At 48.9% G+C, this 23,135-nt stretch overlaps 1 protein-coding gene across 2 annotated transcripts in view; it reads right to left on the bottom strand.

Moving 5' to 3' along the window:
- Positions 1-2,789: 2,789 nt before the first annotated feature.
- The window catches only part of LOC144144887 (uncharacterized), a 184,714-nt gene continuing 164,368 nt past the window's right edge, over positions 2,790-23,135 (bottom strand). For both annotated transcript variants that reach the window (XM_077676386.1, XM_077676385.1), the window contains exons 9-11: positions 11,189-11,376; positions 7,330-7,854; positions 2,790-2,988 (exon numbers count right to left, since the gene is read on the bottom strand). In XM_077676386.1, the coding sequence (XP_077532512.1) occupies positions 2,929-2,988; positions 7,330-7,854; positions 11,189-11,376 (773 nt within the window). In that variant the 3' untranslated portion in view covers positions 2,790-2,928. The remainder of the gene's footprint in view (positions 2,989-7,329; positions 7,855-11,188; positions 11,377-23,135) is intronic.

Here is a 23,135-nt window from a genome sequence, read left to right as displayed (position 1 = left end):
GAATATCTGTAGATATGTGTAGAAGCGAACACTTGTCAAGTGACGTACATGTCTTTAGGTTGGTGCCTGTGGTCTCATATTATTTTTTGCCGTTATTTCAGTGCCAGTTTAACTGTAATTCTGAGTAGTAAAAATTCTGCTGCATGCAGTGGCGTCCGATCCCGCTGGCTGGCAGTCACTAGGGGTCGGTAGTTCGACACGTTTTTGAACTTTACAATTGCCCAAATAACGTTCCAAAAACAGAGGTAGATTTTTCTAGTTAATTATGAAGGATAAACTGTGCCTGAAAACATCAGCAGGGCTTGCCGGCTTGGTCCTTAAATGGTACGTATATTTTTATCACTTCTAACGAGCCCATCTTGATCGGTGGGAGATTGAATTCGCGTTTGAAGAGCAAAATTGTATTCCCTAAAGTTGAGCCTTAATTGACACGAATGGATATGCATTGGGAGAAGAATTTTAACTACAGTCGTGTTCGAGTATTGAGTTCCTACAGCCTCAACGAGAGCTAAGTGCCTAGCGCTGCAGGAAATAGCGGACACAAAAAAATCGATGCGCTTAGCGGACCTATCCTTTCAAACGACGTGCCAGCCATGTGTGCCTGAGTGGCATCATTCGTAAAGATAGCTGCGTGTTGGGCCCAGACAACCATCAGTCTCAGGCCACGAAGAAACGCAAAGTCAAAGTGTAACACCTCGCCCTTCAACCAGCATGGCTACATATGGGATATCTTTGTACTAAACGGAGCCATTTTTGTCCCCATATAATACAACACCTCTCCCCTCAACGTCAAGGTCACTGTGTAAAGACGGTGTATCACACACGGGTGTGTCATAGTGCTCTCGTTTGTGTGTCAGCAAAGTCGCCTGCCTTCCAGCAGGTCCTCGACAGCGCCTTTACGTAGTGCTGTACATCTTCGACCCTGATAAACAGAGGCCTGACGAAACAAGGATAAGTTTGGTCTGCGAGAGATAAACGCCCAAGCTTCAGACCAGAAATAGTGTAGAAAACTTTGCTGCCCTTAAAAACCTTCTGTTTGTGACTGAACACACACAGGGCCACTAAATGATCTACTTCTTAATTGGTAACACTAAAAACATCTTAAAAACTAACTGCCAAGTTCATTAACTACCCTCTCAAAGAATTTTATTTACTCCTCATAACGTAACAAGAGATGCAGTTTAAAGATACCTCCCCCTACACCCCACACCCACTGGCGATAAACGTTTGTACTCTTTTCTGCACTCATGGAAGCACTATGAAAGCTACAGTTCTTTTAAGTACATAGAGTAACTATTTTTTCGCATTCCCCTTCCTGTAGAGAAGCATGTATTTTCTTTGAATTTTCTTCTTTAATAAAGATCCCCCCCCTCTCTCTCTCTCTCTCTCTCTCTCTCTCTCTCTCTCTCTCTCTCTCTCTCTCTCTCTCTCTCTCTCTCTCTCTCTCTCTCTCTTTCTCACACAGCGGCACAGTGTGATTTCGTCGTCGAGCTGATACACCTTCCAGTTCCCGCTTTGGTTTCGTTTAAACTAGCTATCGCGTGTATTTATGGCTGAAACTAAACGGAAGACGGTCAATGGACGCAATGTAGCCCGAGTGACTTCACTCAAGTGGCCAAACAGCGCTGAGACCGCTAAAAATAGAAATAAGTTTGGGGAAGTTTGTAGATAATTCGATGGGCGTAGGGCAGCAATATTTTTCTGAGATTCTTTGTGGCCCTCAATTCGAAGCACTAAATACGCCGTTGACTACATCCTGGAACCATTTAAGATATATAAATAAGTTTTAAAAATGGCCGCGTTTTTACTCACTTCGCTGCAAATGTCGTCGAAAGGCAGGCCATAGTCGTAGGCCACACCTGTCACGTAAATGGCTCTCTTCTATTTCCCGCGCACCTTTAACGCTCTTCCCCTCTTGTCTGGCGAATGTTTTCTCAAGTCAGTTCTAGTCTACCGCGTTCTTCTGCTCGTGCTCCATCTAATCGAAGCTTTTGTTACTGTTGAACTTCTTGGAATGCCGCCAGGAGGCCTAATGTTGCACGCAAGCGGTTTTTCTATTTTTGGGTGGAATTTTTTTTTTCAAGGCGTGTTTTTCATTTCCTATCCCAGAAATGAAGCAGTCATGTATTTTAATTAATGGAACACTGCAAGTATCCTTTATGTAGTGATGTTTTGCTTTAAATGGGCTTAATGTTTTCATTTTGCTCAACAGTGTTGACAATTAAGTACGAACACTGTCACCATATTTAGTACTTTGGAAATGTTTGCATATATCAAAGTCTTGTTCAAGAATTCTATTAATGTTTGGCCTGCCGGCTGAATCAATGTAAAGGCAGGCAGGCAGGCAGGCGGGCAGACAGACAGACAGACAGACAGACAGACAGACAGACAGACAGACAGACAGACAGACAGACAGACAGACAGACAGACAGACAGACAGACAGACAGACAGACAGACAGATAAAAATTTTCGTGTTTAAGCAGCCCAAGATAGATTACCGTCTTTAAAAGGGCTGCAGTGCACCTTTAATTCACACGTGGTGGAGAGTATTGCACTCACGTTACGTGAAGACGAAGAAGAAGTTGGGCGTGTTTAGAACATTGTTCTATATTAATGGAGCGTATCTTTAGTGCTTGTTTTTCACGAGTTTATTGTGAAATGTGATTATATTTTGCACCGCACTGTATGTAAATTGGACCTTTGAGCTTCATTGCCCTCTCCTGCATGGACCATACTTGGTCTACAGTATGTGATAAATGAATAGTAAAGAATATTACCCAGATGTAGCAGTGCGCATGAGACGCGAATAACAATTTTATTGATGGTGTCGTCGTATTCAAAAGACGTGGCAGACAAAGAGACGAAAGACATCACGTGGAAGAAGATGTGCGTATGTACAAAAATTGTGCAAAAGAGTATTTTCTTCCTCAGAAAGGAAAGTCGTGGCCGTGGCGCTTCAGGTAATTCTGGGCCATTTGCTCGAACGCCTGCGAGTACAGGGTAGGGGGAAAAGAGACGGTGTTAGAAAGAAGGCGACCGATGAGGCAGAACACAGTTCGATCTGATAATCGATGAATTCAGGCACTCAGCGCTGCCAGCAGATTTTACATCCCTGATTCGCCGAATTTTTAACCGCTGAGTTATTTTTGTCGAGTCTTTTCGTCCTTCTGCTCAAAGCCGTGCGTTACGCAGAGGTAGGAGCAGGATCTCAAACGCGTCGGCGGTCTCACAGAAACCGGTTCCCAGACCTACCCATAGAGGGCACACTGGTCTCGCAGGGGCGGGTTCCTCTTCCTCCCGTTAGGGAGGTATAGCCTCCCGCCGATGACGTTTAGCTGCCGATTCCCTTGCACGAAGCGTACAATTTGACCGGCGACAGCGCTGCCGTTCTCCGGCCAGCGCCCGCTGACGTTCGGGCCTACACAAGAAAAGCACAGCAGCCCTGTTTCAGGTGATTTGACACTGGGTATAACTGGGCTTAGTCGTTTTATAAGACGGCGGTGCCTACATGCTGTTAGAAGACCCCACCAAATAAGCCAGTTACAACGACCTTGCCAATATTTAAGACATCACCCGGGACTACCATCATATTAAATATTCAGTCGTCCAGAAAGTCGTTCCCTAAACCAACAACGCCATCTTTCATAAACAATCGCATGAGGAAACATGAGGGACAAAGTGTTTCTGCGTACCGACAACGTGGAAAGGGGGCCAGGGAAAAGGAGATGGCAGTATATCGCAGTGAGTTTCTTGCCGCAATGTTGAAATCAAGCTCAGAACACAGCAGCAACGCCTGGCGCTGTTCCAAGCTTGGTTACCAGTACCAAGTTATCCCGCTAACGAGGAATAAGCCTTCAACACAACGTGTTGTTGGGCGATATGTTTTATGCTTATGGATGACGGTTAGCGCTGTGATGACACACACGGACGGTGTGCAGGCAGACGGCGGCACGGGTGATACTCACAATTGTGTGTAGTGCCCGTCCCGTCTGTTTACAGCCCCTGTCACCGCTGCTGTGCTTAGCCTTCTTCTATAGTCAGGGATAAGCCCAAATAATACGGATAATCCGCCACTTTACGTTATTTCGTGACGCCGGGAATTATGATATCTGCTGTCATACTGAACTTTGTTTGAACACTGCATTTGTTGCAACCACCAGCTTGTACGCTGGGAACGAAAAAGCAGGCAGCCTAGGCATTCAAAAGGACAAAAGGGGCAGCCAGGATATAGCAAAAGAACTGGCCGCACAAAATTGTTTCAGTAAGAGTACATTCCCGGCGTAGCAGAGTGGCGGGAGCTCCTGCGGAAGGGTAAACGGCAGGCCAGAGGTGGGCCGTGTATTTGCATATATGAATGAAAAAATGAATGAATGAATATGGAGACAAACGGGTAAGGGACTTGGGTGTGCTTTTATTAGTGTCCCCTATTGTGAATTCCCTCCAGTGCATTCGCATCGTCAGCTATCTCTGCTCAGCTTCAACAAAACTTGCGCAGTGGAATTCCGGATCGGTTACCGTGTTGCCAATAGACATGGTATTGCGGGGACGGCTGATAAATTCTATCGTATGTAACAACTGGCAGAACTCAAAGGAAATTACCGAATTTGTTTCAAAAGAAGATTGTTTCTGCAGTTTCCCAGGGTAGTGCCTGTTGAAAAAGATACTGCCTCGTCTCCCCTTGTGCTCATCATCATTATCAGCATGTTCAATTAACAGCCCTCATCTGAACGGGTCTTGGCGGCTCTTCCCATTTTCCACAGTGTTCTCGACCCCAAGCTCTTTAATCTGTACCTATCATAGTGCGACTTTGTCAACTGGTTAAATTTTCACTTGCACAAATAGAGCTAATACGTTTGTTTATACCTCCCCGCACACTAAATAAGTCATCAGCACAACTGAGGTTCTTCATATGCGCAGTAACGGGTCCAAAAGCATCTCTTTAGGCCTATATGCTAGTAAAATGAATGCTGTGACCTCCTACTCCAAAGGTATTGCTATTCCTATCGATCATAATTTAACACATAATTCAACGTTTATTGAACAGTTAAGTCACTTGACCCCTATTTTTCTAGCCCCTTACTAAGAGCAGTAAAATACCTATAAGGAAGGGTGTCAGACAAGGAGGCACAATCTCTCCAATGTTATTCACAGCATGTTTACAAGAAGTATTCAGAACGTTGGATTGGGAACAGGTGGGAGGAAGGGTTAATGGAGAATACCTCAGTAACCTCAGATTTGCTGATGACGTTGCCTTGCTAAGTAACTCGGGGGACGAATTGCAAAGCATGCTTTCCGCACTGGACGAACAGAGTAGAACCATGGGCCTGAAAATTAACATGCAGAAAACTAAAGTAATGATCAATAACCTAGGGACAGCACAGCGGTTTGAGATAGGTGGCGAGGCAGTGGAAGTGGTAAGCGAATATATCTACTTAGGCCAAGCTGTGACCCCAGATCCCAGCCATGGGGCAGAGGTAATTAGAAGGATAAGAATGGGGTGGGGTGCATATGGCAGACATTCTCAGATAATGAATAGCTGCCTACCATTGTCGCTGAAGAAGAAAGTGTATGACAGCTGCATCTTACCGGTACTCACCTACGGGGCATAAACCTGGAGGCTCACTAAGAGGGTTCAACTTAAATTGAGAACGACTCAGCGTGCAATGGAGCAAAACATGATAGGTGTAACATTAAGGGACAAGAAGAGAGCGGAGTGGGTCAGGGAACAAACACGTGTTAAGGACATATTAGTAGAGATTAAGAAAAAGAAATGGACGTGGGCAGGGCATGTAATGCCAAGGCAAGATAACCGCTGGTCATTAAGGGTGACAGAGTGGATCCCTAGAGAAGGCAAGCGTTGCAGGGGGCGGCAGAAAGTTAGATGGGCAGATGAGATCAAGAAGTTTGCGGGGATAAATTGGTCACAGTTGGCACAGGACCGATGTAATTAAAGAATAATGGGAGAGGCCTTTGCCCTGCAGTGGGCGTAGATAGGCTGCTGCTGATGATGATGATGACTAAGAAATCAGCATAACTTTGTTCTTCAGAAACTTTGCACTGTTACACGCGTGAACCGCCACGGTCATGCCAGATCTCATGCCAGACGAGACTCCGCCTACGGCATCGAAGACGGCGGTGCAGCCTCACTTATCAGTTAAAATGTGCTAACCAGCTCTTGTCGCGTTTACAACAGCATTCGGCTCGTCTTGATTCAGCCGGTTGCTGCTCGGGATCATGAAAACTTCATTAATACCTCCAGAGGCGTATGGATTATTTCCTCCCCGGCTAGGTAGGCGTGCTATGCCCCATTCAAAGCGTCATCTGGGGTTCATGCGGAAAGAAGCACGACCAAAGAGCCTGAGCCACTTTGGAGCGCATCACAACAGCCGGGATCAAGCTGAACAACAAACTGAATTACGAGTCATAAAGATTCCGTTTTTACGACACATTCTGGGAAACAACGAAGTTTACTCTGGTTTAAGCAAGTTAAGCTTTTTTAGAAACATCGAAACGTCGAAGATGGGCCTCGCTACGTACATCGGACACTTTCTATACCGCATACGGGTAAAGATCAGCGTCAAACATGTTTCCTACGAAGCAGGAGTTCACATGGGAAGCCCCACACAACGATTTAGTGCGGCTTCGATATTCTTATTCGGTTGAAAAGCGAAGACCATGTGATATAAAGTTGCGGCTCACCGAGCATTTGAAGAGGGCAGCAAGCTATACCGGGGTCCCGTACTGAGGACTCGACTCACAGAGCTCTTGTCTGATCTGAATGAGAGTTTCTCCTCCTCCACAGGATGAAACGTTTTTAAATGGTACAAGTCTTGTTGTCAGAAAGGCACACTTTATTTCGCCATCGAGCCCGCCGTACTCCGCACAAGACGGTCAAATACCAGCGGACGTGCCGGTCTATCTATCGACATACTTAGTCGCAGACGTGCCGGTCTATCTATCGACATACTTAGTCACCTCTCACAACCACTGCAGTAGTGTTCGTTGCGTGCTTCGTTCGCGCTACAGGGATACCTGACCTTTACTGTAAACAGGGAACGATATGCTCTTACGATCATAGCGCGTCCTGAAAGGGACGCGCATTTTAAACATCATCTTAAGAGGTCGATGACCAAACAGGCTCAAATAAAGAAGCGAGTCCAAAGTCAGGCGTACCACCAAGGGCAGCGCTAACGAGAACGAAACGGTCAGCGCCTTCAAAAGTTTATAGTATGGCGCTATGGATGCTTCTCCAAATTTCAGAAAAAGAAGGGGGCGAGGAAGGGAAGAAGAATGACTGCATAATATATGTTACCTCTCGCAGCACTAACCTCAATCTCGGCCAGTATCTCCGGGTCTATGTGGCATCGCACGTTGCCATCGGGGTCCTCAGAAAGCAGCTTGGAGCCACTGTCCAGACTCCTCGCGTCGTCCTCAGAGCAGCAGCTGCCGCTGTCCGTGTGCAGCAATGGAAGCTCTTCGTTTGCGGCGTTCACCGCGGCCGCCTGTGTCCCGGGAGGCTCGCAGTCTCCTGCGGATCTCGGATGGGTCCCTGGCGACGTCAGCTCTCCAGGCGGGGTTGAAGTGGAGCGCCAGGACGGCTGACCATTGCCCTCGGCCTGCGCGGGCGGCTCCTCGACTGCTGGAGATGGCAGTCGCGTCTCGTCCTGCTCCACGAGCTGCCTGTACGGCATCCCCATGTGCGGGTCATCGGCTGACAGGATGGAGGCCGCGTCCGCGGAGGCTGCTTGGCCCGCCGTTGCGGAGGTGCCACCGCCACCACCACCACCACCGCCGCCATGGTGCGCCTTGAGGCGCTTGGACTGGGATTCGGAGCGCTCGTGGCCTCGGAAAGACTGCATGCCAGAATGGTAGAAAAAAGGACAAATTGTGTTTAATACAGAAGGAATGACTTTTAGGCATTTTGTAGTTAACTACCAAATATACTTAATTTGCGTGGAATGCCTTAATTTGGAAGAGAACTGTTGAAAAAAATCAGAAAGGAAGAAGAGGTGGCCATTAGCAGCTGCCTCGTGATAGTGCAATCATCATCATTGTAGAATTCCATCCGCCATTAAACAGACATTCACGTCCCGTGGTCCCCGCCACGGTTTCTTCAACAAAATGTCGCCGTGACCAGGATGGGAAGATCTGCACAGTTGAAGAATGGAGTGTGCGGACCGCCATCAACGATGACGTGAGTGACACGGCTGCGATGGGACTAAACTGCGACTGCTGACCACGAACCGCAGGCGGACGTGACTACTCGAGGATCAATTGAGGGCTCGCCAAGCGACTAACGATCAGGCGCCCTCACCAACACTACCGACTCTCAGCGGACGCCTGCCGGGACCAACGGAAGAATCGGCTTAGGTTTCTGGCCTACCATGACTCTTCCCGGCGACCTTCAGGTATTACCGACGCCAAGCTACGACATGGAGGCCCTTTGTGAGCGAAGAAGCCTAATCCGCAACGACGCCACCATACTGATGAAGGACATAAAATCACGGATAAATACCGAGACACCATTAATCGGTGAGCTAATTTGCCTCAAGAAAAGCCTAATGGAAACTTGACAGTGAAATCGAAAAACTAGTTGACCTAGAAAATTTAACGAAAGAATGTGAAGCTGCATATGAATTCGAAGATTCTATCCTGCTCACAAAATTTAAAATGGACCGATTCTTCCCGGAGTTACAAAAATATCCTAGCAATGATACTGTAGCAATATCCTCCGAACAACACAACTGCACGTACACAAATAAGAGTCAGCACTGAAGAACAGTGGCCGTCCTAACAAAAACAGCGATTTGCCTACACCTTCGAAACACGGTCGTCAGGAGACCCATGTCACCGAACGAGCTGGTACCTTCAAAGAACAACATAATGCCTTGATTGACAAAGGGCAGGCAGCCGCTTCTAATGCTCGCTCGGACAAACTGAGAACAGCTTTTTCCACAGTTGACGCTGGAAACGATGAACCGTCTTCGTTACCTGCAATGAATATAACGAGTGATAACGACGACACCACAGTGCAGGTACCAAAAGAGACGTCTGTGCAAGATTTCGAAGAGATTAAAAAGTGTTCAGCGCACAACGAACGACTTCATGGAACCCGAAAAGTAAACCAAAAAACACTGCAGAAGCATCGACACATGGACCCAGTTTCAGGCGCACCCATCGATCGTTCAAGTATATGTTGCCATCACGGAAACTCGACTTCGGAGGGGATTTTATTGACTACGGCAAAACGTGAAGATTTGATAACACTGATGCCAAAACAACGACAAATGGCGAAGCCGCACAGCCCTACGACAAGCATGCACAAGTAGCAGAAATAAGGCTCAACCGAAACGCATGATCAAGTACAGAGTGAGACTTCAAACAAGGAAGCAAGGGAAAGCCCCACGTCGAAGGACATGTGACCTGAAGAGACTCATCCGGTGCTTGAATTTCTTTAGGACCCGAAAGTCAACCCGACGCCCATGCCGCATAATGTTTGTGGGAAGTAGGCACGGTGATCACCCAGAACGGACGACGGTCCAAAGGAGTCAATACCCTGTTGAGATTTTGTAAGGCGGAGGTATCACAAACGCACCAAGCGTCGATGGAAGCGAAAGTATGGACTAACACAATGCGGCTACGACAGACATGACATGGATTGTTACCTCATTGAACTGATTACGGGATTTTGGACGAAAGTGTTAAAAGACGAGTGCTTGATGACCGTTGAAAACTGCAATCCTCCGCCATTTATCGCGTGGCCGGGAGGATGTTGGAAAAATCAGAAAGGAAGAAGAGGTGGCCATTAGCAGCAGCCTCGTGATAGTGCAATCATCATCATTGTAGAATTCCATCCGCCATTAAACAGACATTCACGTCCCGCGGTCCCCGCCGCGGTTTCTTCAACAAGAACATTTCCCGCTCGTAGCTGAACTTCCCCATGCCGTGAGTGGCGTACAACTGAGAAACGCATTTGGGAATGTTGGTCAAGTAGATTATAATGGAGAAGGATGCACTCAACAAATCGGCCAGCCTGCAAGTTCACACCTGAATGGTCTTCGGATAGGTACGCTTAATGAAGTCTGAGTAGCAGCTCCGCAACCTATCAAAAACAATGGCCAGAAGAAGTCGCCACTAACAACTAAATTTGATTTCAGAAAAACAAGCTTTTACAAATATTCCGCACATGTCAAATCTTTATACTAGGCATTGCGCCAGAAATTCTTATCCAAACACTCTATTTTTTTTTGATATAGTGATATGACTGATGATAGCCTTACGAATTAGTCTGCGCTTTTCGATTGCACAAGCTTCAACTATTTCCTCGATGCGTTGCTTGTTATGTTTGTACGTGCACGTGGTTGCTTCAAATCTTACTGAACACCCGCACTCACTGCAATGAGTCGCCAAATGAGATTACGCTTTGCTTTTGATGACACGTTCGGGTTCCTTTAATCATACACAGCGTCCATTCTTCCCCATGTAACTTGCGCCACATGCAGGCCAACATCGTACACTGCTGCTGTGGCACATTAAATATGTTGCGAAGGGCGGAACGCGACTCGGCGGTTGTGACACAAACACCGATCACAACATATCGCAGCCCTATCGGCGCTGTAGGCGCGAACGCGCAGTGAACTTTGACGTAGCCTGCGCCTCCTGGTATCATTTCCCGACGGCACGAGCTCTTACTCTCTCCCCTATCTCCCTTTCCGCACCCCTCTTTTTGGGACGTACGTTGTACCAGACGCTTTCACTGCACAACCGCACAAGGCGTTGGCTTGACATTGTCTTTAAGGTCATTTTGACTTTAAGGTCATTTAAGCTCATTTTAGGGTCATTTGAGGTCAAGGCTTTAAAGTCATTTCTGACCTTTTTGACAGTTGGCTTTACCTTGGCTTTTTGTCCTTGGCTTAAGCTTTAAGGTCATATTGACGCTACAAGGAACGAGCCGTTTTCTGGGTTTGTACCTGGATTAATAAATTTGCATTTAAGATGTTAACCGGCTTTAATTCCGAGATAGGAGTACTCTTAACACAACCTCAACCATAGACGAGCATGAGTGTGCAAGTTTAGGATGAATAGAAACCACTATGCGTGCGAAGCGTAGTAGTACACGTGGCTACAGTCATGGTCGCCGTCTACTCCTGCTAATTGGGGCTGATAAGAGATGCAGACATAACATACGTCTCCCGGCTTGACCTTTCGGTGGGTGCTCCCGAAGCGCCCCTTGCGGGACTCGAGGAAGTCTCCGATGATGCGCAGCGGGCTGCGGCGGCTCTTGGACGCCGTCCGGGTGTCCTCCATCTCCTTAGAGTCCGAGCTCTTGGTGGTGTCGTCGGACTCATCACCGGCCTTGCCCGATCCATTGTTCACTGCGGCAAATGTGTCCCCGTTAGATACCCTCACGCTTCAGCAAACGACTGGTTAAGCAAGCAAGCAATCAACTGGTAGACTTCAGGAATGTTACATCAATCCACTGGCCGACTTCAGGAATGTTACATACAGATTATAAATGCTGAATATTAGTTATTAGTTGTGCTCCTTTTCTAGCTCTTTCTCAACTTCAAATTCTCCGTGCACGCGTTGATTAACCCCGCAAGTGGCCGACGAGCTGCAACAATGTGAGAATGGGCTTCAGTCTTCGGATGTTCACGAACACTACACAATTTCTAGCAATTTTCGGTACGATTCGGCGTTTAGCCCTTCTTAGCAACCCTACATGACCAATAAAATAACATGGCCCTGGCATCGGTAGCTACCGTAGCTAAAAAAGGGAAAACAAACCCCGAGCGTCATAATAACCATAAGATGCAACATAACAAAAGTAACATAACAAAATAACGCTATACGCCATTGGAAGTAGACTAAAACAACTTATCGCAGAGCATCCAACACCGCAGACGTTGCATCGATCAATGCCCACAATAACCCCCCATTCCCCTCCTTTTTTTTCAAACATGAAGTAGCTTTAATATTTAAAATGTTCAGACCCTCGCTTGCCCGCCGATGCATCATCCGCAGCTTGATGAAGCAAAGATGAGCCTATACCTAAGTGCGCGCAAATATCACCGGTCTGTGCTTCCTCTGCTTAGTCAACCCAACCTCTGGTCATAATTTATGATGGCCAGAGCAGTGCGACACCGCTTGGGGAGCGAAGAAAGAACAATGTTCCTCGTGCCTCGGTGACTTTGAATAGACGGTAGCGAAGTTTTGTGGTCTGTAAGTCAGTCAGAAAACACTTTCCACGTTCCTTTACTTCGAAAAGTCGTCGCAATTGTATTTCTCAAATAAATTGAATGTTTATTTTTTAATTACTCTTTGTTATTTATAGAAATAAATTTCTGTTCATGTACGATACAATTTGCACCCCTAGAATTTATGCGGGCACCCTGAGCCACAAGATTTCTTGTTTAGTAGCAATGTTTTTCATCGCCAAAAACAATAAATGGCCTACTGAGCGAAAATGCCGGCGTCTGGCATCCGTAACTGAAAAACGACTCCTTCGGAAGCGTTCCATAGCACGGGGCGTTCCATACCACAAAATAGCGCAAGGTGGCCGTCCACGCCAGTACGGCGCAGATGAAGGGAGCGGAAGAACGGAGCCGAACGAGCGGACGCAAACGCAGCGAAATCCCACCAATCATCGTAAACTTTCTCATTACACTGCAGCAGGAAGGAGCAGCGGCGCAACGTGAAAAAGACAGATCGAAGCCATTCGAAAGCCTTGCGGTGGATTACAAAGCAATGCGTTTCAAGCTGGAAGGGTAAAAAGCCCTTCAACAACGCGAGGCCGAACAAGTCATTCGAGTAAACATTCATGCTTACGCATTCACGACCCTGAACCAGTGCTCAGGTGTGCTCGGAATTTATGTTGTTGCTATAGACCCTTTGCAAAATGGCAGGAACGCTAGCGGAAGAGCATTAAGCCACTCTGGCAACACTGTGCACCCGGCTGCGCCGCCATCAGAAAGGAAGCGAGCACGCCGAGAAGGCTACTACCCCAGCTACAAGAGCATAAGCAGCGTACACAACCAATTAAATCTCTTTATGAGGTTGCAGTCTAGTGAAACATCCGGCCAAAACGTGCCGGCTCAACGGTGTTCAGCGCTACGCTTCCTTTCTCATGGCGTCGTCGCGTTAACCACCAGTGTTGCCAGCACGGAATGCTCAGTGTTTGCTCGGCTTTCTGAAAAGGGTCTATTGTTTCGTTTCTTGAACACGTGTCCCTCTGTTACATAGGTTGTGTTTTGATGTCACGGGTTGGTGTTAGAGAAAATGAGTGTTACTGACCGGTCTACGCACAGGGGAAGACTAAGTGGGCACCCCCTCCTGCCAGTATGTCATAAAATCTAAGCCGCTACCGGGAACAGCTGCTAGTTGATTTTATTAGTAGAAAGGTAACAGAACACAAACAAAAAAAAATGAAAAGGCCGCACTCCCCCCAGCCTTTCTCTCCACAAATTTAGGCCCTCGATATTCTCGAAATAACCTGCCGGTTTCAGTTACAAAGCGAGAAGTTTCCGCATAATTACAGTAATCTGTTAATCTCACAAAATTCTAGGAAGTTGTAATTCTGACTGATTCAAAAGCCCAACTACAACTTTTGCAGCGTAGGATCCCCACGACAAGGGTATATCAGCATTCCTTACGGCATGTGCAAAAACTCAGTAGCAAGGGTTTTAATGTGTGGTTCCAAAGTATTCCATTCCATGTTGGCGTCAAGGGAAATGAGACCACGGATCAGATCGCACGGAATGCGCTTCAATTTGCACCGACTGTTAAAGTTTCCGCCGATCACTGGAACGACTTCAGGCCAAGTCGTTGAACATTTCAAGTCCTTGGGAGATTCCTATCATAAGCCTTGCGTCACAAAGAGACTTAGGAGATGGCAGGCGACATTGCTGTGCCGCATCCGAACGGGGTCAGCAAAGACCACAGCATGGCTATTCAAGGTGGGCCTCATGCGATCACCTCTGTGCTTGTCATGTGCAGTGCTAGGGTAGGCGAACCACTACGTAATATGTTGCCCAGAGCATGATGTCGAGCGGACTGGAATGCTCTCAGCGATTCGAAAGTAGGTAGCCTCACACAACACTGTGGACCACATCATCTTTCCCAAGGAGGCATTGTATGCTGCGCAGAGACGTATCTCGCCTTCTACTACGATTCCTTTCGGAGACGGAACTGGCAAACTCGTGGTGAAGGATCCTAGCATTGGCTAATTAGGAGGAGTTTGGGTGGAGCAATTGCTGGCATATTTAGCCAGGCTGACCCTGCCTGATCCCACACAACCACCACCACCACCACCATGGAATGTGTTATTAATTAAATAAGAGAATATGTGCTGGTAATGTATATCCATGCGGAGATAAAATATCTTGAATGCTCGGTTTTAAACTGCGGTTCGTATGAGCAGAAGTTAGGAAGGCTCTTAAACCCATCAAACCTGGCTTAGCTCCCGGTCCCGACTCTGTCACCACCAAGATGCTCAGCAACCTAGATGATGCCTCCATCCCACAACTAACCGAATACTACAATCACTACTGGCGAAGTGGCACTCTCCCCCCAGACTGGCGCACAGCAGCAATTTCTTTCATCCCAAAACCCGGCAAACCTGTAGCCCTCGATCAGTTCCGCCCAATCTCGCTTACCTTCTGCGTTGGCAAAGTGCTGAAACACGTCATCCTAGGCAGACTCACCCACTACGTAATTCAAACTGAAGCCCTTCCGCGAGAAATGCTTGGATTAAGACCTAAACTCTCTGCTCAAGATCTACGACTACAGGTATCTAATGAAATTATCCAGCCTCCCAGCAAAGTGGACAATGCAGCCGTGCTGGCGCTTGATCTTAAAAAGCCTTCTACATGGTCATTCACGAGGCAATAATGGTCGACCTCTTGGCCATTTCCCCCAGGTTTGAAGGTGTATAACTATGTCACAGCTTTCCTGAGTGACCACACAGCCACCATACGCCTGGGCCCACACACTAGCGGCCCATACCATCTGGCCAGCCGAGGTACACCCCAAGGGGCCGTCCTCTCCCCTATTCTTTTCAATCTCGCCCTCCTGCCTGTTTCCCTATCTCTCAAACAGATCCCGCACCTTCGTTTTGGCATATACGCGGATGAGATTACACTATGGGTACCAGGAGGTAATGATGGACATATTGAAAGCACTCTCCAAGCAGGCGCCGATGCGGTCAGCTGTCAGGCAGCCTTGGCCGGACTCACATGCTCCCCTTCCAAATCCAAGCTGTTAATCCTCCCTCCTCGTACATGTACTCATGAAATCCCCAAATTGAAATAACGGTACAAGGCCACACTGTCCATAAAGTCTCCCGCCTCAGAATCCTCAGCCTACTTATCCAGCAGGATCGATCCAATGCTTTCTTCATACAACAACTCGGATCTCATTTCGACCAAATTATTGCACTCCTTCGGCGGGTAACCAACCGACACCATGGACTATATGAACAGGACCGCCTTCACCTAGTGCACTCTTTTTTTATCAGCCGCCTCCTCTATACCCTGCCATATACACAAGCGTCCAAGGTCGAGCTGAACAAGATCGATGGCCTCATCCGCAAGGTCTACCGCGGTGCCCTGCAGATACGCCCTAACGCATCCACGGATCGTCTGCTCCACTTCGGAGTTTTTAACACCGCCACCGAATTAGTTGAAGCTCATTTATCATCCCAGAGATATCGCCTAAAACTAACAAAAACAGGCAAGTCCATTCCCGCTGCTCAAGGCATTCCGCTGTATCAAAAAGCTAAAAGTGTCATGCATATTCCCCTTGAAATTCGCGAAAACATATTGTCGCGAACCATGTACGGGTTTGTTTATTTATTGTTTGTTTTTAATGCCCGGCCGCGCCCGGCTCTGTTATCTGTGTCCCATGCGAAGAGCGTGTTCCATTCTTTATTTTTATGCCGCACGGGCTATCTCATTCAGATAAGCAGACTGTTTCGCCCTAACGTCGCAAGCCCAGAATAATCCTCTGTGATGAACAATGTTCTGGATGTGAATCGACGGTTCCAGAAACACTCGCGCCGAAAGATAAAAGCCTGCGGAGGTGACGCCGCGGCATTCCTTTCGACGACGCTCCCCTGCGGAAGTCAATTTGTTGACCGCTGCTTCGTCGCCTCTGTATTCTTTTGAGTGGTTAGGGGAGCACAAGTTCGCCGCTCATCTGAGGGGGGACTGCACAACAAGTCGCGAAGTTCTTTATTAACCAAGTTGTGCTACGACATGGAGCCCCTGAAGTCCTAATCACGGACCACGGAACGGCCTTCACTGCGGAGCTAATGCAAGGAATCTTACGTTACAGCAAAACGGATCACCGAAGAACGACGGCGTACCACCCCCAAACGAACGGACTTACGGAACATCTGAACAAGACGATCGCGGACATGCTGTCTATGTACGTCGACGTTGAACATAAGACTTGGGACGAAGTCCTCCCGTATGTCACGTTTGCGTACAACACAGCGACCCAGGAGACTACGCAGATGACACCGTTCGAGCTTGTCTACGGAAGACGGCCGACTGCGATGGAGATGTCACGTGGCCAAAGACGACGCAGTCGTCTTCAAGGAAAACAAGTTTATTGGAGCGAACTTCTGCTCCCCTAACAACTCAAAAGAATACAGAGGCGACGAAGCAGCGGTCAACAAATTGACTTGCGCAGGCGAGTGTCGTCGAAAGGAATGCCGCCGCGTCACCTCCGCAGGCTTTTATTTTTCGGCGCGAGTGTTTCTGGAACCGTCGATTCATATCCAGAACATTGTAGATCACACAAGATTATTCTGGGCTAGCGACGTTAGGGCGAAACAGTGTGCTTATCTGAATGAGATAGCCCGTGCGGCATAAAAATAAAGAATGGAACACGCGCTTCGCATTGGACACAGATAACAGAGCCGGGCGCGGCCGGGCATTAAAAACAAAAATAAATAAACAAACCCGTACATGGTTCGCGGCATTACCTCCCCTCGACGCCATGCTTCCGCATGTAGAAGACGACGACATCAACGCCGACGTCCAAGATTACCTTAAACGTGCGGAGGAGGCCCGCCAGCTCGCTTGAGTTCGTATAACGCACCAGCAGCTGGTGGATGCCGGCCACTACAACCTCCGACGCCGAGACGCTGAGTACCAACCAGGGGATCGTGTGTGGGTTTGGACTCCCATCCGACGACGCGGACTCAGTAAGAAGCTTCTGCGCCGATATTTCGGACCCTACGAGATTCTACGACATGTTGGCCAATTAACCTACGAAGTGATCCCCAATGGTGATTCCGGCACATCACGACGACGCACGCGACCCGAAGTCGCCCACGTGGTCTTGCAAGAGGCACCAACGAGGTCTGGCTGTTTCAGAGTCCAAAGGAGGTCTGGCGTCCACGCGCAGGTCTCACGCCGAAGCACTGTCGATGGAGCTGCCGCTGTGTCGCTACGGGGACATATACCCGCGGGGGGATTGACGCCACTCAGAAGATCAGCCTCCGCTATAGCCGAACACATACCCGCTCGGGGAGACTGGTGCTCTGACGGTTGCTCACTATCTTTGTTACAATCACCCCCGGGGACAGAAGGAGCCATCCTTGGCGACTCAGGGCGATGCGACGATGAGCGGGTCGTAATAGGGCCTGAGACGCTGAACGTGAACCGTCTCGCGGCCACGGAAGCGACGATCGTACTAGGAGTGACCGGATCGACGATGTAATTGACGGGAGACGTTTTTTCGACCACTCGGTAGGGACCCTGGTATTTCGTCTAAGTTTGCTTGAAAGCCCTGGGGCCGTGGACGGTATCCGTAGCCATACAAGGAGCCAGCAGCGTAAGTTGGCGTTCCACTACTGTCGTCGTGGCGATACTGCTGACGTCCTTGGTCTGCTGCCGTGAAGGAGCGTGCCAGTTGGCGGCACTCTTCGCCTCGCTTGGCGATTTCCGAGACTGGAACACATTCCGAGATGTCGGGGCGGTAAGGAAGGATGGTGTCAAGTAGGCAGGAAGGTTCACGCCCGTACAGCAGAAAGAATGGTGAGAAGCCGGTGGTTGTCTGCGTGGCCGTATAATACGCGTACGTGACGAAAGGAAGAACTAAGTCCAGTCCCAGTTCGAATGGTCACGAGAAACATACATCGACAGCATGTCGCCCAGTATACGGGTGAAACGTTCTGTCATCCCGTTGGTTTGGGGGTGGTAGGATGTAGTCTTCCTGTGAACAACGCGGCATTCAGTGAGCAGCGCCCCCACGACTTCGGACAAGAAGACTCGTCCCCGGTCGCTCAACAGATCCCTGGGCGCTCCGTGCCGCAGAATAAAACGTTGAAGAAGAAAGGATGCGACATCACGAGCAGTGGCAGTGGACAGTGCAGCTGCTTCCGCGTACCGTGTCAAGGCAATAACTAAGCTTTTCAATCACTGCTGGAAAAAAGGAGAACTCCCGCCTGCTTGGAGACATGCCAAAGTCACCTTTATTCCTAAGCCAGGTAAAAGCCTGGACATTCAAAATTTAAGACCTATCTCCCTCACGTCTTGTTTAGGGAAGCTTTTTGAGCATGTTATCCTTAACAGGATTCAAACACACATGGAGAAACACCATCTCTTCCCAGACACTATGATAGGTTTCAGACCACACCTATCAACACAAGATATCATGCTCAGAATATCGGAAGAGGTGGTTAATCCATTACATAATAAACACACCCGTGCAATCCTCGCTTTGGATTTAACCAAAGCATTTGATAATATCGAGCATGAGGCGATTACGGCAGCATTGTCAGCCCTACAGGTCGGTGAGCGAACCCATAGCTACATCAAGGCTTTCCTGTCCAACAGGACAGCTGAGATTCATTTCGGGCAGCTCAAGTCCGACCCTTTCACCCTAGGTAGCAAGGGGACACCGCAGGGCTCAGTGCTCTCCCCCTTGCTATTCAACATCACACTCATACCCATGACCAAGCTGCTAGCGGCAGTACCTAATTTGTCCCACTCCCTGTACGCTGATGATATTACGTTGTGGACAACGAAGGGCAGCGACGGAGAAATAGAGTACACGTTGCAAACCGGAGCGGACATAGTCTCGGAACAGGCTATGGCTATAGGCTTGTCTTGCTCTCCTAAAAAGTCCGAGCTCCTGGTAATGCGTTACGCGCCTGGAAGACAAGCCAAGGATACACCTGTCCCAATAGAAATCCGCATGAATAACGCACTAGTACCCGAAGTCCAAACGATCAGAATACTAGGGATGTACTTACAAAGCAATGGCAAGAACACCGCCACGCTCAGTAAACTGACAGCTTGTGTGCATCAGACGAACCGTCTTATTCGCCGCATAGCGAACAAACATACGGGGATGAAAGAAATAGACCTCACGAGGCTAGTTCAAGCCTTTGTTCTGAGTCGCTTTGTCTACTCCCTTCCATACCTCAGTTTACACAAGGCGGAGAAGGAGAAAGTAAACTGTTTGATTAGGCAATCGTACAAAGCAGCTTTGCACTTACCGAGGTGTACTCCGACTGATAAACTCTTGAAAATGGGCCTACACAACACCCTCGAAGAATTAATAGAGGCCCATAGAATCGCTCAATATGAAAGATTATCGAAGACCCCGACAGGACAGTACATCTTAAAGGATCTAAGTATATCTTACGAAGGAACACACACAAGGGAGAACCCGGTCCCTCGAGATATATTTAAGCACCTCACTATTAACTCTATTCCTAAAAATATGCACCCTATTCATCACAAGGAAAGAAGAAACGCTAGGGCCAAAGCACTCGAAAAACTGTTTAAACACCACGAGGAGGTAGTCTACGTGGATGCAGCCGAATACAAAGTGCAGGATGCCTTTGCAGTTGCAGCCATCGACAACAAACTCAAGCACATCACCGCAGCCACTGTTTATGGCAGGCGGCCGGAAGAAGCGGAAGAGGCTGCAATTTCTGTTGCAATTATTAGTACCAAAGCAAAATTTATCTTCAGCGACTCCAAAACGGCTGTGCGTAATTTTGCGAAAAACAAAATTCACGAAGCGGCATCTCAAATTCTATTACGAAATCATTTCGAACCTCGCCAGATCCAGATTATCTGGATTCCTGCGCACTCGTCCCATCCAGGGAACGAAGCGGCCCACAGTTTTGCCTGCGAACGCGTCAACCAGGCGGTGGACCAATCGTGCCTGCGAGGGTCTAAGGAGCGTATGGTTACTTTTCAAGAAATTACATCTCACTTCAGAAATGAAAGACTGGTTTACCCTGCGCCTCATTATTCCCTAACGAAAATCCAGCAAACGACATGGAGGCAACTCCAATCTCATACCTTTCTAAACCCTTATAAATTGGCCCTAATGTACCCAGGTCTGTACACCCCAAAGTGCAGAATATGTGAGGCCGAAAAAGCCGACCTAGCCCACATCTTATATGAATGCCCTGAGCTCCAACCTAAAGCCGAATGGCATCTCTCTAACCAAATAGAGTGGGAGACTGCGGTGACCAGCTCCAAGCCTGAGACCCAAATTCAGGCCGTGGACTGGGCTTTAGAAGTCGCCACGAAGCAAGGTCTTCTGGCCACTTCACGGTGTGAAGAAGAAGCCCATCATTAATCAAAGTCAATGATTATTGACTAAATAAAGTTGTTCCTCCTCCTCCTCCTCCTCAAGTGATCAACTGCCACAATAATCCAACGATTGCCTGCGGCCGTGCTGGGAAGTGGACCGTAAATATCTATTCCAACACGGTCAAAAGGTCGTGCTGGACATGGTATTGGCTGCAATGCTGCCGTGGTATGTTGAGGGGGACACTTACGACGCTGACACTCTGTGCACGAGCGGATGTACTTGATCACAAATGTGTACATCCCCCGCCAGTAGTAGCGCAAACGGAGCCGCTGATACGTTTTCAGCACTCCAGCGTGGGCGCACTGTGCGTCAACGTGGTGGTAAGAGCAAAATTCGGAACGCAAATGGCCAGGAATGACGAGTAGCCACTTCCTGCCTTCAGATGAGTAGTTCCGGCGGTAGAGCAGGTCGTCACATATGGCGCAGTGTGAAGCCTGGCGGCGCGTCGCCCGGGATGCTGGAACTGTTGATGGACTCGACAGGTATTGCAAGATTGCGGGAATCAACGGATCCTTACGCTGTTCCGAGGCCATATTTTGTATAGCTAGTGACGCCACCGCGCAGTCTGTTGTGGACAGGAAACCAGTGTCGGACACGACGGGTGACCGAGACAGGGCATCGGCACCACTGTGTTTGCGTCCGGACCGATATATGACTCGGATGTCGTACTCTTGAAGTCGAAGAGCCCGACGTCCGAGTCTACCGGAAGGGTCTTTCAGTGAGGACAGCCAGCATAGAGCGTGGTGATCCGTGACAACGTGGAATGGACGACCGTAAAGATAAGGACGAAATTTGGTGATAGCCCAAACGATAGCCAAACATTCCTTCTCGGTGACAGAATAGTTCCGCTCCGCCTTCGTCAGGGTGCGACTGGCGTATGCAACAACGTATTCATGGAAGCCTGCTTTACGCTGAGAGAGAACGGCACCTAGACCGACACCACAGGCCTCAGTGTGAACTTCTGTAGGTGCAAGCGGGTCAAAATGGCGTAGTATGGGTGGCGACGTCAGCAGGCTTAGCATAGCCACAAGTGCGTTTTCACAAGCCGGAGACCAGTCGGTAATTTCTGTGCTTCCGTTCCGGTTCGCCTCAAACCGTACTTCGCAAGATGACGGACTTTTTTTGTTGTTTTGTTGTTGCTGTTTGTTCGGACTGTCGTTTTATTTTAGCATCGGGTCGATGCACTCTTAGAGGGGGGGTAATGCCACGAACCATGTACGGGTTTGTTTATTTATTGTTTGTTTTTAATGCCCGGCCGAGCCCGGCTCTGTTATCTGTGTCCAATGCGAAGCGCGTGTTCCATTCTTTATTTTTATGCCGCACGGGCTATCTCATTCAGATAAGCAGACTGTTTCGCCCTAACGTCGCTAGCCCAGAATAATCTTTTGTGATCTACAATGTTCTGGATGTGAATCGATGGTTCCAGAAACACTCGCGCCGAAAGATAAAAGCCTGCGGAGGAGACGCCGCGGCATTCCTTTCGACGACACTCGCCTGCGCAAGTCAATTTGTTGACCGCTGCTTCGTCGCCTCTGTATTCTTTTGAGTTGTTAGGGGAGCACAAGTTCGCTCCAATAAACTTGTTTTCCTTGAAGACGACTGCGTCGTCTTTGGCCACGTGACAATATTCACAAGGCCCCTCCCCCGACCCATGCACCCCGTCTACAACTCAGCGCACCGCCAAGCCCGTACGCGCACCTTGGACCGGGAACTGGCAAAATGTCCGGAAGCGGTGTACTGTGATGCGGCGGACTACCGCCATCACAACGCCTACGCTCTGGTGGTCACGCGCAACTCCACTTGCACTCCCCTCAGCACGCTTACTTTCTTAACTACCTCCCCCGCGACTGCAGAGGAAGCGGCCATACTGCTGGCCCTCAGACAACGTCCAACACCGCCCAAGATAGTCACGGACTCCAAGCTGGCTCTGCTGCATCTGGAACGGGGGACCATCTCTTCCGAAGCCCTCCGCATCATCCAGAGTAACCCGCCTCAAAAGATGGTGGAGTTGGTGTGGGCCCCGGCTCACACTGGCCTGCCGGGAAACGAACTTGCCCATTGCATTGCCCGCGATCTCACACTCCGGGCTGGTGTGAGCATCGTCCCCCGACACGGCGCGCGCTCCTCCAAAGAACGTCTCATCACGTTCAACGACATCGTGGAGCACTGCCGACCCTCCCGTCGTACGTTCTCCCACGCCCATTCCTCCCTCACGGCTCACCGAACCCGCTATTGGCGACTCTTGCAAACAGACTCGTTCCCATGCAGATCTCATCTACACCACATCCACCCCTCAGCATTCCCGTCTCCCAACTATCCCCAATGCGGCCAACGTGCCACTCTGGAACATTCCATGTGGGCTTGCCCTTACGACCCCTTCCCACAAATATCCAGCCGCGAGCTATGGAGACAGGCGTTTGTAGCCAGGAGATTCCGGAGGCCCTGGTTAGAGAGCTACCGAAGGCGCGACTAGCCTCCGCCCAGCCGCCACCAACCCTAAGTAATCATG

Source organism: Haemaphysalis longicornis, unplaced genomic scaffold, assembly GCF_048455015.1.
Source record: "Haemaphysalis longicornis isolate Haplotype H1 unplaced genomic scaffold, Haemaphysalis longicornis Haplotype H1 scaffold_7, whole genome shotgun sequence".
NCBI classification, from domain to species: Eukaryota; Metazoa; Arthropoda; class Arachnida; order Ixodida; family Ixodidae; genus Haemaphysalis; species Haemaphysalis longicornis.
This window is presented reverse-complemented; position numbering and strand designations above follow the sequence as displayed.